Source organism: Carassius gibelio, chromosome B11, assembly GCF_023724105.1.
Source record: "Carassius gibelio isolate Cgi1373 ecotype wild population from Czech Republic chromosome B11, carGib1.2-hapl.c, whole genome shotgun sequence".
NCBI classification, from domain to species: Eukaryota; Metazoa; Chordata; class Actinopteri; order Cypriniformes; family Cyprinidae; genus Carassius; species Carassius gibelio.
The window spans coordinates 1,238,794-1,256,955 of record NC_068406.1 but is presented as its reverse complement, the minus strand read 5'-3'; the positions used below and the strand labels follow the sequence as shown (position 1 = coordinate 1,256,955).

At 35.1% G+C, this 18,162-nt stretch overlaps 2 protein-coding genes across 4 annotated transcripts in view; one reads left to right on the top strand and one right to left on the bottom strand.

Annotated features, from left to right (window-relative positions):
* Positions 1 to 8,124, bottom strand: part of LOC127967773 (tubulin polyglutamylase TTLL7-like) — a 121,013-nt gene extending 112,889 nt beyond the window's left edge. For all 3 annotated transcript variants that reach the window (XM_052568453.1, XM_052568454.1, XM_052568455.1), the window contains exon 1: positions 7,939 to 8,124. The gene's annotated coding sequence lies outside the window, so the exon portion shown is untranslated. The remainder of the gene's footprint in view (positions 1 to 7,938) is intronic.
* Positions 8,125 to 9,439: 1,315 nt separating this feature from the next.
* LOC127967775 (cAMP-dependent protein kinase catalytic subunit alpha) lies at positions 9,440 to 17,565 on the top strand. The gene is made up of 10 exons (XM_052568457.1): positions 9,440 to 9,768; positions 10,961 to 11,022; positions 11,113 to 11,241; positions 13,840 to 13,938; positions 14,071 to 14,153; positions 14,230 to 14,356; positions 14,442 to 14,537; positions 14,614 to 14,736; positions 16,515 to 16,679; positions 16,774 to 17,565. Exons 1-10 carry the CDS (start codon positions 9,594 to 9,596, stop codon positions 16,897 to 16,899), a joined length of 1,185 nt encoding a protein of 394 aa, XP_052424417.1. The 5' UTR covers positions 9,440 to 9,593; the 3' UTR covers positions 16,900 to 17,565.
* Positions 17,566 to 18,162: the final 597 nt, after the last annotated feature.

Genomic DNA, 18,162 nt, shown 5'->3' with positions numbered 1-18,162 from the left:
TATTTTTCATCCTTCACAAACAAAATTTTGCAATAATACCTTTTAATGCTGACGAATGTGCATTTGATAGGAAAAATGTTTGCACAATAACCACCTTGAAACTACTCTTCGAGACTTCATTTTTCTTTTAATATATGTTATGAACAGAACTTCTGTGATATTTCACCTTATATTTTCAGTGTTTCTGATATCAGTGAATGAGGAGTGGTATATGGTAATAATATGGTAATTGGTAACTCAGCCTGAAATCAGGGAGGTAACTAATTGAAATTAAAGTCATATCCTATATTTCTCAACTTTGTCACTAATGCTAACCAAATTTGGAAAATGTTAATCTGAAGTGAAGTGAAGTGAAGTGAAGTAAGGGAAGTGTGGCCACCTACAATTCCTTCCAGACCTGAGACTCAAAGTATTTCTATCATCATTAGGCCACGACTGCCCCCTCTCTCCACATGCTCCACATCATTGAGTTTACAAGAGGGAATCAATTCAAAAGTTGTTTTGTAAATGCTTTTTGAATACTTCCAAGCATTGTACAATAACTGTTCCCCTTTGTGGATGCATTTCAAATGTACTTTTATCACTGAAATGCTGGAAACTGTTAGAAGAAGAATATTATGTCACTATTCCACTTCAGTGAGTGGGAGCTGCTGAGAAGAAAAAGAAAAAATAACAACACAACATAACCTTCTGAAATTATTATAGTATGCAATACATTTTTAAATATATTTATTATATAATGTAGGGTTTGCACAACTACTCATTTTACTAGTAAAACAAGTGGCCAAGTCAAATATAACTTATGTAAATACTAGTTTGCTAATTACTCAGATTTTTTTTTTTTTGGTCCACTTAAGATAAATTATCATACCTTCATTGATGCTGCTTGAGAATTGTACACTCTTTCTCAGAACTAAACTGACTAGTTTCATTAAAACTTTTTGCGAATTGCTTAAAGTCATGGTACTGTGCTCTGTAAGGAGGCAGGAGGTAATCCAATTAAGTATTTTATTATAATCCACACAGCAAACACAAGGAATCTAGGAGCTGAGGTGGCACAACACATGGACCAAAATAATAATTGACAAGGACAGGACAGAAATGGGGAGAATTTTTTTGTTTTTAATGAGAGAGACTAATGACATAATTAGCCTTTCGCCGAGCCCCACCCCCCTTAGTTACTGTTGCTACCTCCTACAAACAAATGGTCAAACACGACCAGCTCGACATATTTCCATGACGGGAAGAGGTATACCAGTGCGTGTCAGTGACCTTTTTTGGAGCAATACCTCCGCGATATCCTCCAGATCGAGGCAAAAGGGGTTACAGTAAGCATTGAAGGGATACATTCAAAATATAAAAATAGGCAATGAAGGAGACACGACTACTATCGAGGCTAATGCTTACCGGTCTCAAGCGAAATCTGAGAAACCCCATGACCTGTACTTCAAATGCAACCAGCACCGCCTTGTGGACCAGTCATGCTCTTGCACTGCCGTGAAAGTTCTCTTTCACATGTTATGGTCTATTATTGTCTATTGTGAGTAACGATTTTGTTCAAATACAAGGGTATGTTAGCTAGCTAAACCTACATGTGTGTCAAAGCCATTCAAAGCTAACTAACATTTCTCTGTTGTTTTGAGAATCAGGATCAGAATGTTTTATTTCCATTGTTGATGAACAGAATTCACAAATAGAAAATTGCTTTGGCTTAAAAGGTGCATAACAGATAAAATAATAAAATGAAACACATAAAATACAATATAAGGCATTCAGATATCCATTTTATTTTATTGCGTTGTGTTTTCAGCTTTGGGAATGGAAAGAACACAACTCCTCCAGGCAATTTCTCGGGGTATCTAGTGTCCGATTTACAAATGCCGTGGGCGCACCGCTTCACCATCTTGCTTGGAGTCAATGTTTGTCGGAGCTGCTCACATAGTAACGGTTGCTATGATGTGTGATTGGACGATGGCCATTCTGGGGGAGGGGCCGGCGAAAGGCTAATTGAATGAACACAGGTGAACATAATGACAAATTAGGGTAACTCAGGAACAAAAGACAGGAGATCAGCACCAAGTTCAGCCCCCCCAAAAAAGGTGCAAAATGTTTTTTAAACGTAAATGGTGGTGCATTGAACACCCTGGTCTGATGACGCAAGAGTTGCAACTATGGCAGCTGAGAAGGTCATTCTTTGTGTTCTTTTGGAAGAATTTTCGGAGGCTGATGAAATGTATAAATTGTATAAATACTTGTTTAATACTGGAAAATACGTTTGATGATACAGTCACTGCCTTTGCTGTCCAAAATAAAATAGATAATCCCAATCGAGTGAAGGGATTTGAAGGACTGTGGTTCCTCATTATTGTGATTTAACATTTGCCACGCATTTGAGGATGAAACAACAATCATTTCAGGTGAAGGATAATTCACTTCTTACCTCTGAGTGTTATGTTATGATCTTTATGACCTTATTGTTTTTATTGTGAGTATTAGGCTTATCATTATTGATCACTGTTGTTGTGCTATGATATTCTATTATTTACCATTATATAATCAGAGGTGTATAAAAAAAGTGTATGAAAGTGTCACTCCATAATACAATAGCAAAATATATAAATATCTATAGAATATCTATATTACATTAATCAGTATTTAGCACACCTTCTTAAGGAAAGGATATGGACCAGAAGACATTGCAATTACTAAATGATATTTAAACAGACTTAAAGAAGTTCCAGATCTATATTTGTGCTCTTATTATTTTAGTTATTTTGCCTTTAAATTAGGGGTGTCCATGGTTAACCGATTAACCGATTAACCGTTAAAAATTGCTTAACCGAGTGAAACATTTTTCTCGGTTAAGTGGCGTCAATGGCGTGCATTGAATTTAGTTGTAATACATTTTTGCACCACTAGAGACTGCCAGAGCGCTCCCAGACATTTGTAATGTACACAAGAAGAAGTCATGACCAGTTTTCTAATATGAAGTGGGCAAAGAAATGTACAGCGTGGGAGCACTTTAAAATTGAGAGTGACGGGGCAAAATGCAAGTATTGCAATGCAGTGCTTAGATATACTTCAAGTACAACCTCGTTGTTGTACCATCTCAACAGCCAACACCCGGGCATCATTATTAGGCCGGTGACACACTGGATGCGTGGCGCAAGCATCTCAGCTGCATGGCGTGTCTGTTTTTAATTCGGCTTCCCATGTTAAAGGTTAGAGCTTGCAGACTGCCTGGGTGAGACGCGCGGAAAACGCGTGCATGCTAGAAATAGAACCCGACGCCTATTTTTCACGCGACACGCGCACGTGTTGGAATCATTTCCAGGCAACATATAATAGGAAAATATGTTTATATGTCATTTTGTACACAAATACATATGAATTCATGACATTTTGATATTTGAAAGTCTATAGGTTGACATAAATTCAGATATAAATGTAATTTAAAAAATAAATAAATAATTATCCCCATCCCCACGATGCTAGCGCAAAACATGTGCAGTGATGCTAAAGCCGAATCCATAACACAGGGGATTTGCAGAATGATTAAAAAGGACATGATGCCAATTAGAATGGTGGAGGGCGAAGGCTTTAAAGAACTGATGAATATTGTTCCACCCCGCTACAGCATTCCCTCCAGCGTTCGGCAATCACACGCCACATTGAAAAACGATATGAGGCAAAAAGAGATTCGCATAAAGAAGATCTACAGTCACCTGATGTAGTTGCCATCACTACGGATTGCTGGACTGCTCTAAACACGGAAAGTTACATAACTATTACTAGAGCATGTTCCTTTATAACATAGCCAAAGGTCGGTGTATTTTTGCTTTATACATTTTATGCTTATTCTCAAATTCAGATTGTGTTAGGGGGCAGGATTATTAGGCTATTTTAATCTGACAATTTGACCGGAGAGATTTAATTTTGACGGACATTACTTTTTTTCGGCCAATGTCTGGCAATACCGGACAATGGCAACCATGGCGCACACTATGGTTAACCGAGTATTAACCGTTAATGAAAAACTTGAAAACGTGCAGCCCTACTTTAAATGTAAATAAACATGTGCAAACAATATACTTGCTCTTGTGAATTTATTTTGATGTTAATTACCAAGTGCGAGCTGTCTCTTTAACACCATGTGGTTTATATACATGTTGCTGCTGATTGGTATGACATGTTTGACATACCCACCAAACAAGAGAAAACATATCTCAAACCCCGTTGCACACCGTTTCCAGGAAACATGTCGTTCAAACCTGAAACTGTAGCAAAACGGTGCACACTGGTTTGACTTTGAACTAGCTCTAGGAATCGGAAAATACACAACTAAAAGTCTCTTTAACCACACTTACTCTCACTTATAACAGAACCAACCAATATTTAAAGGGTACCTATTATGCAACATCCACTTTTACATGGTGTCTGGACATAAATATGTGTTGGCAGTGTGTGAACGCAGCCACCCTACAATGATAAAAATCCACCCACACTTTACTTTTTTATCCACATTAAACCAAATCAGTCTCACTAGACATGTCATTTTGATTCTCCGAACAATATGACTTCATATTGCTTAGGCCCTGCCCACAGTAGCTGACTGACAGCCCTGCATTGCCATAAGCAGTGTTCGAAACCGCTCTCTATACACTATATAGTGCACTATTTTGAGTGTCAGTCAATTTTGTAGTGCTGTCCAAATTCTAAATGTGAACGACTTCATTCCCTACATCCGTCCTCCTCTTTTTTTACCCACAATGCATTCTGATTTTGAGGGTACAACCAATGTACACTCTGTGAAGCATTATTTCCCACAATCCAATGCGGAGAACCGGAGCTGGAAGCAAGAGTGGGAGCAAGCGAGTTTGAATGAGAAATGCCATTTAAGTATATTCTAATTCTATTCTATTTTATATATATATATATATATATATATATATATATATATATACAGTAAAAGTCCTCTAACACTAGTTTGCTCTATTCTTTTTCTATTCTATCTGTTTTCTTTTCATTTATTATATTATTTAAAATCCCATGCTACGTGTTCTGTGTTAACCAAACTTGTTATAGAGACTTGTTATAGCTCTTATATATGATTGCTCTTTTTGTTGTTTTTGATTGCTTCCACTGTCCTCATTTGTAAGTCACTTTGGATAAAAGCGTCTGCTAAATTATGCTAAATTAATAAATGTAAATGTAAAATAATTTGATTATTAAAAATGATTAAAAAAATGTTTAAAGATGATTAAAAATGTTAATTAATCCCAGTAGGTAATGTTAGCATAATCAATCTTACGTAAAATTAACTGTCGCCTGAGGGCGCTTTACGGCCAGTATCTTATCTGAGCTCTAAACACTGCTCGGGAGAGTGTCAAGAAGATATTACAAATAATATGTGTATTCTCAGTATTTTAATAGTATTTAATGATTATGAACATAAAAACATAACAATACAAATTAATAATGCCATCAATGAAACCACAAAGCTGATGCGGGGGTATGTATAATCACAATAAAAAGTCATTTTGAGTGTAATTGCGATTTATAATACATTCTGAAATAAGGTACATGTAATTTAAAAGTACATATGTGACGATGTTTTTGCAACAGTTCCAAGTCTCACGTGCAGTGTATACGTCACCGTCTGAATCCGTTCACTTAATTAACTCCTTTCTGATATAACGCACTGCACTCAGCTACCATACACTATATAGGGATTAGTGAACGAGTGAGCGATTCCAGACACAGCTACAGTTTCTGCCCTCAGCGGTTGTACGCATAGACAGTAAAAGAAATGGACACAGCGTCCCCATTGGATTCAACGGAGACAAGAAAAGTCAATTAGAAGCATGCACTTCCTGGGGGTCGGGCGTACTGTGCAAACTCAAACTGAGCTTGATGACGTAGATGTCACGCAAATTTTTATAAGTATTCTGATTAATTATCTCCCTTGACTTTATGCCTCCACGTCCCCTCGATTGCCTCATAGACAGTAAAAGATTGTCTGCGAGCTTCTCCTCATGTCCATACGGTAATTTCTCTACTGTGCGACAGAAAGTCGTTGGTTATGACGCAATCATTAGCCTATTTTTTACAAAAACTGCTTCTACGGGACCATAACGTAAGATACAAGGTAATGGAGCATTTTATGCATTTTTGTGTTTCTTAAAAAATAATTAATGGACAAATGGAGTCTTTAAACGCCTCAGATGTAAAGTTATTCGCTGTCAAAGTGACGCCAAAATGAATGGGAGTCAATGGAATGCTAACAGCAGGTGGGGGTCCGCTAGCCAATGGCGGCACCCAGGGCTGCTTCAAAAAAATATGAAACCCTGCCCCCCTGGTTGTACGCTGTCCTCCATTTTCACACAGCTTATTTACATTTAAAGTGATACACACCAAAAAATATATATTTTGTAGGCATGCCCCAAAAATGACATTATCCACATTATAAAAAATCTGTTCAGATTTCAAAAGTTGTGAAGTGTATTCCAGCCTTAAGAGCCTTAAGAGATGTCCCTGACAGTGGTTCTCTGTGCCATAAGCGTACATGTTCTACTAATTGATAATGAATTTCCAATAAAGCATATCAACCAAACTTTTCCCTTGAAAACTGCCTATTCCAAGACTTCCGTTACAAAAATTGTAGCTTGTCACTTGGGCAGCACCCTTTGTGCTCCTTCTACCCCTAAAGGGTGTAAATTAAGTTACCCATAAAGGGACAGTCACCAAAAAATGTTAGAATAATTCACTTGACGTAGTTCCAAACCTGTATGCCAATGGTACGACAACTAAAAGGTATAACTGTTCCAGGTTTCTGGCACTGGTAGTGAAAAATACAAATTTTTTCATGTATTAAGCAATGAGAAAAGACTCAAACCCCTGATAAAGCATATGTGAAGTCACACTAAGCGTGGGGTGTTGTTACGTTTTGAGTATGTTTCTAAAATTAGGAACAGCTCTTAGACACAGGCCTATATGTATCCTTGGAAACATAATAACCACACCAGTTTTACTTACAGCAAGAGAGAAAACAGAACAGCAGAAATCTCCAAAGCTCCTACTCTGAACAATCCATGAAAAAAAAAATAATCAATTTTATTGAAACAATGAACTAATGCGCAAACAACATCAATCCATCCCAGAAACCATCCTCTCCCATCAAGAGAGGAATTCAGTGATGTTGGCTTATCTTCTTCAATCACTTGTCTGTTACAGCACAAAACTCATTGGCTCCTGAATGTTACATGAGGTGTACTGATAAAAACGATAGATCCTGTGGCATGAGGTGGATAAATGTACAGATACATACAGTAGATACATCCTGGTCCTGGTTTTTGCTGATCTAGCTCGTGTGCACCAGTTATTTCATGAGCATTACTGTATGTGATGGTAGTGCTGGCCTTTGTATAGGCCATATATGAGGATGCTTAAATCCAGATTTGCATCCAAACACCTGCTTTACTCCTTTAATTCTCCTATTCCTTTCTTCATAATAACGCACAGTTAAAAACAGGTTACGCTGCGCTGTCATGTGATTCATTTGCCACTGAATTCCCTGCAAGACCTCCTGATGCAGAGAGGCCCAGATGATAATAAAACACCGGTGCTGCATTGCCACGATTTATGAAGCTCTCAGTTAAACTACACATCGAATATTACAAACTTATAAATAATGATTAGGTTATGGTGCATGTTATTAAAGTGACAAATAATCATTAATTATAAAAGGCAGATGCGATGAGAGATGCGCCGCATCCTGACACACAAGACATCCTGATGGCTTACAGCCACTGAACTCAAGCCATTGAATAATTATTTATCCGTAACATTGTAATTTGTCCGTAAAATTTTTGCATAAACTATGTAACAGCAGAAATCAGATAAAGTAGGATAATAATGAGAAGGTTTTGAGTGAATTACCTATAATACACAGGCTCCAGCCTCTGTCTGCGATGCTGTCGCTGTTGCTCTTTCTTTTCTCTCTTTCTGTATAAGTCTTATTTTTGGCCGTAATGCATTTTATCTCATTTTAACATGTCATTTAAAGGTTTGGCTTTAAATGAAATCCCTCGATCTGTGCTCTGTATGTTGTCCAGTTAACGCAAGTGCACGATGAAGATGGACCGATCCATTGTTCAAATAGGGGCGCGTGGACTGCACACTGTTTACACAATACTAAGAACACAATATAATTTAAATACAATTTGTCAGTTTATATTTCATATAGAATCTATATAAATTACTCTTTATTTCTAAACAGTAGATTAAGGGGCATGTGGTGAGGGACCATGATTACCATTAAATGGTGAGTGACCATAATTACCCACTCTGAAATACATGGACTCTTCCAGAGCGCACGGACTCTTAGCAACAAACCAATGTTTCCATCCGGGTTCTTATTCCAGATGACTAATAATAAAAGGCAAATAAATAAATATTACATATATTTCCTTTTTCCAAAGAAATAAATAATCGTATTTTCTTCTTTTTCAAATGTAATTTTAATTAATATAAACCAAATTATGTTCATCATTGCTGACTATGTGTATAGATAACTAAAAATCACAGTTGGCCTATAAACTACAGTCGCACTTTACTTATATATATATACTAGACATATTAAACACTGAATAAACGGTAGTGTCATTTGTTATCAAGACTATTTCATCACTGATGTTTATTTCGTATTTTCTCCGCATGATGGTGCTACGACTTAACGCATCACAGGCTACGCTACTATTTTATTGGTTTTGTCTACTTTGTTTATGTGCTGGATTGTTTTTATTTGTGAGGGTATCTGTTAATAACTGCTAACACAAGCGTTTTATTAGGCTACAAATTGATCTCTGGAGTAAGTAATAATATAAATTCATGTGCTAAGGAAAGCACTGACCACCTGGGTATATTTGTTTTGCATTCTGCTAAAAAAAACTAATACTACTAATAATAATAGGCATAGTTACATTAGTAGCCTAATAACATTAGTCAGGGCTGAGTAATAGTTAACCTATTAAGGTGAAATTATTTTATAGAACGCATATGAGATGAGCAAGAAGAAGAAGAATGAAATAGCCAGACACATTTTATTTATATTTAAACTAATGTATGCACATTTTTATTGAAAAATTAAGACATACTGCATGTACATGCACTAACATCAAATGATATGATCAATATATTGGCATGTCAGTTCAGTTATACAGAAGTCTGTATTTTCAAGAATAAGTAAAACATTTCTACATGTTAGTGGTAGGCCTATACACAAGTTATCTCTAAGTGAGAATCAATACATTCTCCCTGTGATGGCCTTTGGAACTTTAGAGTGTCTTTTTGTTTTTCTCCACTGTTTTGGGTGTTGAGCAAAGGGCCTGATGTGTTTACTTCTTGATTAACACAGAATACTCCAACAGGAAGTATAACTAGCTCAGTTGGTGGTATGGCAAAAAACTCGCTTGTTAATCTAACCCTCTCAAACAGGAAATGACTATGACTTCTGTGATATAGAGACTTCAGTTGAAGAGCATTTGTGGTTACCGACCATTTGAGAGTTTCCTTCAGTGTGAACGGTGCATGTGATGGCCCAGACAAAAGATCCAAACCTTGGGCAGCCAACAGGCACCAACTCTGCCCTTCAGAGGCTGGACATGTTAGCTAGTCGATTTTTTAAGTATCGAAAAGGATACCTTGAGAAAGGAATAGAGAATGAGGGGCCACATGTGTCAGAGTATACCATCCTTTGGGATGCAACAAGTAAGTCAAAATGAACTATTTTAAAATATTTCATTATATCTATTAAATGCACAAAATGGCTGTTTTTTTGTTGTTGTTGTTTGTTTGTTTGTTTGTTTTGTTGTTGTTGTTTTTTAATGACTGACTTTTGATATAAATAAAGTCGTTTCATATACTTTAGAGAGTATCTGATGGATTTCCCAAGCTCTAGATTGAAGGATATGAAGTAGGACTTTTATTTTAATTCCAGAGTAAAACGTGTTAGTCTCGTCTAAGTTCATACTGTATATTTCAGCACACTTTGATTGTTGTCAGACTTTTTGTGGTTTCAACAGGAAGAGATCAGTTTGCTTCTCACAGCCAGCAAACATTTAAAGCAAACTAAACTTATTAGTGTTAAAACATCAAGTGTCCTGTACATAAAGTATTAACTTTTCTTTTAGTTAATGGCAGACCTGATAATACTGTAGGTTGCCCTGCTATGCCAAAATGTAAATGTAAAAATAAACAAATACACCATTGTTACTGATAATAAATCCAAACGTATGCAATTCAAATCTCATGTGCAGGTGGCGGGCTAAACCTTTACTTTCGATATTGTCTCTGGATAGAAAATTGAGCAGCTTTCACTGATTATGCATTTGACTGACCAACCAGAAGAAAAGATGGATTAGTTGATAACAACTCTGCTTCTGCCTAAATTAAATAGCAAGAACTTTTATAGGACAAGACATTTTATAACACATCCAGTGTTATGTAATTTGAAATATGTTTCAGTTTGGACAGTGGTTTCACCTGTTGGAAATGGGTTTTATGACATGAAACTCAACTCAAATACTCTGTACCTGCAACTTTCAGTTCATTACAGAATACACCTTTTTTTAATATTTGCATTTTTTAATTATGTCTAACATATGGAGATTTAAAGTTGCCCCCTCTTTAATCTAGTTCAAAAACATAAATATAAAATGTCAATCCCTTACTCAGAAGTAGAAATCCCAGGGGATGCTGACAGAATGATTCAGATAGACCAACTTCAAAGCATTAAATAAGTTCTGTGTTACACATTTACATAGATTGGAATGAAGCTGAAAATGTTAAAGTTTTGTTCTATTCTATTCCATATAAAGCAGTTTATTGTCTTTTCTTAAAAGCATGCATTGAGCTATCCTTTTTCAGTTTATAATGTTAATTCTGTTATCTGTTTATTTAGTGAAAGAATTATTGGCAAAAGCCAAAGAGGACTTCTTGAGAAAATGGGACTGTCAGCCACAGGTATGGGAGCTTTATTACAATAAACATGATAGTCATAGACAGTTGTTTTTTTAGCACAACTATTGTTGACTTCTGACTTGGGTTCTGCAGAGCACATCGTGTCTAGATGACTTTGACAGACTGAAAACTCTTGGCACTGGATCTTTTGGAAGAGTAATGCTTGTCAAGCACAGACAGTCGGGACGATACTACGCTATGAAGATTCTGGACAAAGAAAAAGTGAGTATTCATGCTGTGTTGTATATCTCCTACAGGACCCAGCAATTGATTTTTGTCCTCTGTGCAAGGTATTTGTTTATGAGATATAACATTCTTTAACACAGTCTCTTAATGAGTACATCCTGGGGCTTTGGGAAATGCTGAATGTATATATTTTGAAAGTATTTATTTTTAGGTTTTCCAAGAAGAATATGACTTCACTATGAAGATATGGGGGGAAAATGCTTGTATCACCATAACAATTAAGGATGTTCTTGTTATTTTAGGGAACATAATAAGCATAATAAGTTCCATAAACTCAAAAGTAAATTATTTAAGACCTGTTCTTGTTCTGTTTACTATGAATGAGTTTATTATGCTCTATTTTTATGTTGTCTGCTGCTTTAAAGGCTCAGCTCTTTCATCTGTGGATTCTGATTCGATGTCATTGTTTTTAGCTTTGGTCAGCTGGAAAAGTACCATTCCTCCATGTCAATGGAGCAATGTACAAATGTACAAATTAGAGCAATTAGCAATACGTTGATTTTATAGTTATCGTTCAATAAGCGATTAATTATACATGTGGGTGATTATTATTATCAGTGACTTGAATCAAATTTGATATTGTAAGTTTTTGCTGTGCATAACTTAATTTTTATGTAATCTCAATTTATTATTTACTGTATGTTTTCTGCAAATAAGTTAGCTACGCAAATTATACAGTGGAGGCCCAAATTATTAGAACACCACATAGTATTTTCACCAGGGAAAAAATGGCTTTAAATCACTTGTTTCTATCTTTTGCTGTAGTGTGTCAGTAGGAAATATCAGCTTAAATTTCCAAATATACATTATTTGTAAAAATCCAGTGAGATGTTTGTCTGATAGCAGGTAGTGCTCCACACCGAGATCTGATCTGATCATCATCAGTCTGTCTAGAATGAAACAAACTAAATCCAGAAGAACTGTGGCAACGTCATCAAGACGCATCAAGAAACCAAAGCTACAGTACTGTTAAACATTTAAGGCACTTGTGTAAAAATGCTATAAAATTAAGATGCTGTCAAAAATAATTGTGTAAATATATTTTCTTTATCAAATAACTTCTATGAACTAAATGAAATCAACATTTCAGCAGGAGTTTTTGCTCGAGATGCACTTGCACATAGTTTTTCAGGTAGCTTTGCAGGTAGATCTCTTGAAGCATCTTGGAGACGTCTCCACAGTTCTTCTGGATTGATTTCTGCCTCAGTTTGTTCTGTTTCTTCACATCATTCCAGACAGACTGGATGATGAGCAGATCTCTGTGTGGAGCAATGGCTGTTATCAAACAAAAATCTCACTGGATTTATACAATCAATGGTAAAATGAATGTTTGGAAATGTATAGTTTTATTAACTAGTGTTCTAATAATTTTGGCAAATGTAAAGTTGCACTTATTTGGATTTAACACCTTAAATTCTGTTCATACAAAACATTGTAAAATAAATGTAATTTGTTTAGATTTTTATATAATCTGGTTTACAGAAAACATTTTTGCTGAAAAATGTAAAAACTGATTTGCGAATGGTAATGAGCATGGTTTCTGTTTGCATACCTCTATTTAGATGAAATTTCTAAATAACTGAATCCCGATGTTCCCTATAAAGAATAATATAATTCAACTAAATGCATTTTTATGTTTTGTATGCTCTAAACTAAATTGGGTTATAAAATTGACTTTAATTATATCAAATCAAATTTACAGCTAACTATTTCTTACATTTTCAACACTGAAACTGATTATTATTTTGGAATTATAGGGAATTCAGAAGCAGGTTAATTGACACAGTTGAGTCTTGTTTCATGTGTCAGAACATAATGTGAAATGGCAAATATATCTACAGAGCAGGGAGGAAACTATAACTTCCTCTGCTGACAAGATCAAACCGCAGCGAGCAGCCTCATCATGTTTTCACTGTCACACAGTCAAGACTGCTAGAGTGTCATGTAACCAAATATCAAACCAAAATATATTATTTTGAGAGGATCATGCATTAAAATGTTAGCTACTGTATGCTGGCGGAATGAGTCACATATGAATCGATAACTGTGGGTTCTTCTAAAGTCACTGTGTCAGGATCCCACTTCTTCATGAACTGAAATCTAAAACAGTTTCATCAAAACCACAAATATTACTTTGCAATAGTTTTAAAACCACAAATATTGCCTGATGGTGTTTTTAGAAATAGGGTACAAAAGGGTAAATGTTGTTTTTTTATATATCAAAATAATGCAAAGTATGGCATGAGAATCCCTAAAATTTTCACATATCTTTTAAAACAAAAGATTTCCTATTAATTCCAATATTTTTCTTTTTTCAGTAATTGCCAATAAACACTGTACACACTATATCACTTTCATTCTTTAACCTTTTCCACAAATTAGAATTTTAAAGTTAAATTAGATTAATAAAAGAAGCATCTAGCCCCGTTGTACCTTACTTATTTACACTGTTCTACATAAGAAATGCTTTTAGTATGTTAAAAACAATATATTTTTAGTATTTGAAATGTGTAGAATTTTAGTTTTCGTTTCTTTTTTATTCAGTATTTCTTCCTGCTTTTGGTGATTTTTCAGGTGGTGAAGCTTAAACAGATAGAACACACATTAAACGAGAAGAAAATATTACAAGCAGTGTCCTTTCCGTTCCTTGTGAAGCTGGAGTTCGCTTTTAAGGTACACATGCAACTTATATGGATTCTAAGATGTAGCTTAAGCTACTGAAAAGAAATCAACGTTATTGCATAAAAACAGAAACTAATTGTATTACACAGCATTATGTTGATTTAATTTAAATAACCTTAACAGGATCATTCAAATTTATACATGGTGATGGAGTATATCCAAGGCGGAGAGATGTTCTCACATCTGAGACGCATTGGAAGATTCAGGTAAACAGCTAATAAACATCTGCCTTTACCTGTCTTTTCCTCTTATAAATGAAATAACCATCATTTTTCCTCATAGTGAGCAGAACGCACGGTTCTATGCTGCTCAGATAGTTCTTACATTCGAGTATCTTCATGCTCTAGACCTCATCTACAGAGACCTTAAACCTGAAAACTTGCTCATCGATCATCAGGGATACATCCAGGTGTGCCAGTCACTTAAATATTGCCTGCACTTGGGTTGTGTAATTGCTGTTTTAATTATATCTCTTATATGTGAATGTGATTTAGGTAACAGACTTTGGCTTTGCCAAGCGAGTCAAAGGCAGAACCTGGACGTTGTGTGGTACACCAGAATACCTGGCACCAGAGATCATTCTCAGCAAGGTATGAAAACACGGCAGCAGTTCTACTCCTCTAGAAGTGAAACAAATCCTTCATGTTTTCTCTCTTTCTTTGTTAGGGCTACAACAAAGCTGTTGACTGGTGGGCATTGGGCGTTCTGATCTACGAAATGGCTGCTGGATATCCACCTTTCTTTGCTGATCAACCTATTCAGATCTATGAGAAAATTGTATCTGGCAAGGTCAGAAAAATCCCAGTCATTTTTACTATGATTTATTTTATTTATTACTGTACTGTAATTGCCAGTAAAATTCCATCTTGGTGTTGGCCTGGTTTTCCATCTTGGTGTTACTGTATATCTGTATTCTGTCCCTATATGGGGTGGTGTTGGCGCAGTGGATAAAACACGTGCGTGTGACTTCTGACATATAGTGTATATAGCAATTGTAAGTCGCTTTGGATAAGACATCAGCTAAATGTAAATGTATTTAGATTCTTACACAAGTTATTTGGCTCCATCAGTATAATAAAATTAGGTTGCTGTATCAGAACAAGTAAAAAAAAGAAATAATTTTTTAATGCCATCATGTGTTTTGAGACAAATTTACCCTGAAATCAAAACTTGATGAATATGTATTCACCCTCAGGCCACTAAAGATGTAGCTTATTTCTTCTTTGGAACAGATTTGATACAATTAGCTTTGCATCACTTGCTCACCAGTTGATCCTCTGAAGTGAATGGGTGCCATCAGAATGAGAGTCCAAACGGCTGATATCCTCACACGACTCCAATCTATCAATTCATAACTTGTCAAGCAGAAAGCTGGATGTTTGTGATAAACAAATCAATCATTAAGACCTCTTAAACTTCAAACTGTTGCTTTCTGGCTAAAATATGAGTCCTCTTTCCATATGTTTTGTCCAGTGAAAAAAAATCACCTCCACATATCCACAGATCTGCTGAAACAGTTCAAAACAGAATATGTTGCTGGTTTTGATGTGAGAGCACAACAGGAAATTAAATACTTTTCTGAGGAAGTGATATTATGTACTTGTGTTATGGACTTATATTTTTACTAATTTTTCAAATCCATTTTTACATTTAATTTTATTAGTTTTGTTAGTATATAAGATATAATATGATGCAGTATATTGTTCTAAGTTGTTTAAAAAAATAACATGTAGAGTAAGCAAACCAAATTAGCACTCTAAATAGTTTTAACATTCTCATACATAGTAATATAAATATATATATATATATATATATATATATATATATATATATATATATATATATATATATATATATAGGGTAGGGTTAGGGTTAGGATTGGGTTAGGGGATAGAAAATATTTTTAGTAATTTTTTGGTGTGTGTGTGTGTGTTTTCAGCAAGATGAGAAAAGGGGGAGACTTGATCATGTTTAATTATGTTGGGACTTAGAACCATTTCATTTACACTGTGTTACCATTGTGATGATGAGTGGAGATTTTAGTTAGGCTGAGGGTGGAAAGGTATAAAATATGTTTTTCTAAGAAGCAAAATTATCATTTATTATGCTAATATGTGCTATTGTTTGTTAACAGTTAGTTAGTTAGTTGTTAGATAGTAAAATCGTATAATTCAGTTAATTCAGTGATGTAACAAAACAGTTTTCACACATAAAATCGTTATGAGAGTACATTATTTGGTCATTTTAAAATAATTTAATTCATTGTTTTTGCAGTCACGTGAACTAAATACTTAATTGGAGTGCAACTGGTGCACATATATAAATAATGTAAATCCACTTTCTTCAGTGCATGGCTATAATTTTGCTGCACTTTATTGAATATTCAATCCTAATTTAAGGTTTGATAAATGCATACTGTACCACCTCTTTAAAACCTCTGCTAACAAAAGTAAAAAATGACCGACAGTCAGGGAAAAAGAAAAATAATAAACAAAATGTCAATGAAACTATCAAATCCCCGAATGTTCCATACATTTCCAACAGATGTGAATATTTTATTTCCACAGGTACGATTTCCTTCACACTTTAGTTCGGACCTGAAGGATCTTCTGCGCAATCTGCTGCAGGTGGACCTCACAAAGAGGTTTGGCAATTTAAAAAATGCAGTCAACGACATCAAAAACCACAGATGGTTCGCTACAACAGACTGGATTGCAATCTATGAGAAGAAGGTGTGGCCTTTTGTTTTTAACATTAATGTTTCAGTTTAATAACTGGTTCTTGGTAACTGCTCTTTTGTAAGCTAGTGGATTTTTGATTTTACAGATTGATGCCCCCATCATACCAAAGTGCAGAGGACCTGGAGACACGAGTAACTTTGACGAGTACGATGAGGAAGACATCCGGGTATCTGTCACAGAGAAATGTACAAAAGAATTCTTGGAGTTTTAGAATTTCTGTAAAGGCTTTAATAGAATTTTACATTTTACATTTATTTTTTCTCATTATATGCTTCTTCAAAGTTGAATCCAAGAACATCACAATTCCTTCCACAGTGCTTTATTCCTTTACCAGTGAAGTGTAGTCTACTGCATTAAAGAAAAAGATCACATAATCTTTGGTTTTGAAACATTATATGTTAATTAATTTATACAATGAATAAAGCCTATTTTTCCTACATTGAACATTTTGAAACAAAGGAAAAGTAGTATATATGTTTAGTATTAATAAATGAGAAAAACTCAATTCCACATTATGTTTAATTGTGTGTGCACCATATGTGGAATATGTGTGCCAAAAAAAACTTTTGGTTGTTTAGAAATATCAAAAGATAAAGCAAGTTTTTAAAAATCAAGTAAAATATCTCCTTAAACAGTAGTAATGCAGATTAATTCTATATGATCTTGATATTCCTCACAATTCAGTCTTGGATTGCACTGAAATTGTAATGAAAAGATGCCTTTGATTTGTGTACCTTCTACAGCCATCTGTCTTCTTATATGGACCATGTGAATACTTTTATTTTTAAGAGAAATGGTATATCTGCTGTAGAGCTTATGATGCCCAATTTTGGGACAATTTATTTTGACACTGAATAAAAGAAAATGATTTACAATGGTTTATTGTGCAATGCCTTTTGTCACACCTGTTTGTCAGAGTACTGTTGTGAGTATACTTGTAAAAGATGCTTGTACGTTTTGTTGTTGTTGTTGTTGTTGTTTGTTTTCATATTATGCAGTGCATATAGAAAACAAGTAAATCCACTCTGAAGTAATAGCAGATGCTAATGGCAGATATATTGTTGTAGTGGGCCAGCTATTTAACACACCATTAATATTGGCTAATATCTATGGACCTAACTGGGACAATGCACAATTCTTTCTTAATTTTTTTTTCGACTCTCCCAGACCTTAACTCCTACAAACTAATTCTAGGTGGAGATTTTATTAATTGTGTCCTCCATCCTCAGTTGGACAGGTCAAGCGTAAGGTCGAACAATACTCTCTCGTCAGCTGCAGTGGCTATTAATTCTCTACTTCGTTCTTATGGTTTATCAGACCCTTGGCGTATAAAAAATCCAGGTACGAAGCAATTTTCTTTTTTCTCCCCTGTTCATCATAGCTACTCCAGGATTGATTACTTTATTATCGATAACCAGTTATTACCCTTAATTACCAGCACCAAATACCACAGTATAGTGATACCAGATCTAGT

Coding starts and splice junctions, on each gene's coding strand:
- LOC127967775 (XM_052568457.1), top strand. CDS start 9,594: ATGGCCCAGACAAAAGATCCAAACCTTGGGCAGCCAACAGGCACCAAC. Junction 13,939..14,070: donor AGCTGGAGTTCGCTTTTAAG/GTACACATGCAA, acceptor TAACCTTAACAG/GATCATTCAAATTTATACAT. Junction 14,357..14,441: donor ATCATCAGGGATACATCCAG/GTGTGCCAGTCA, acceptor AATGTGATTTAG/GTAACAGACTTTGGCTTTGC.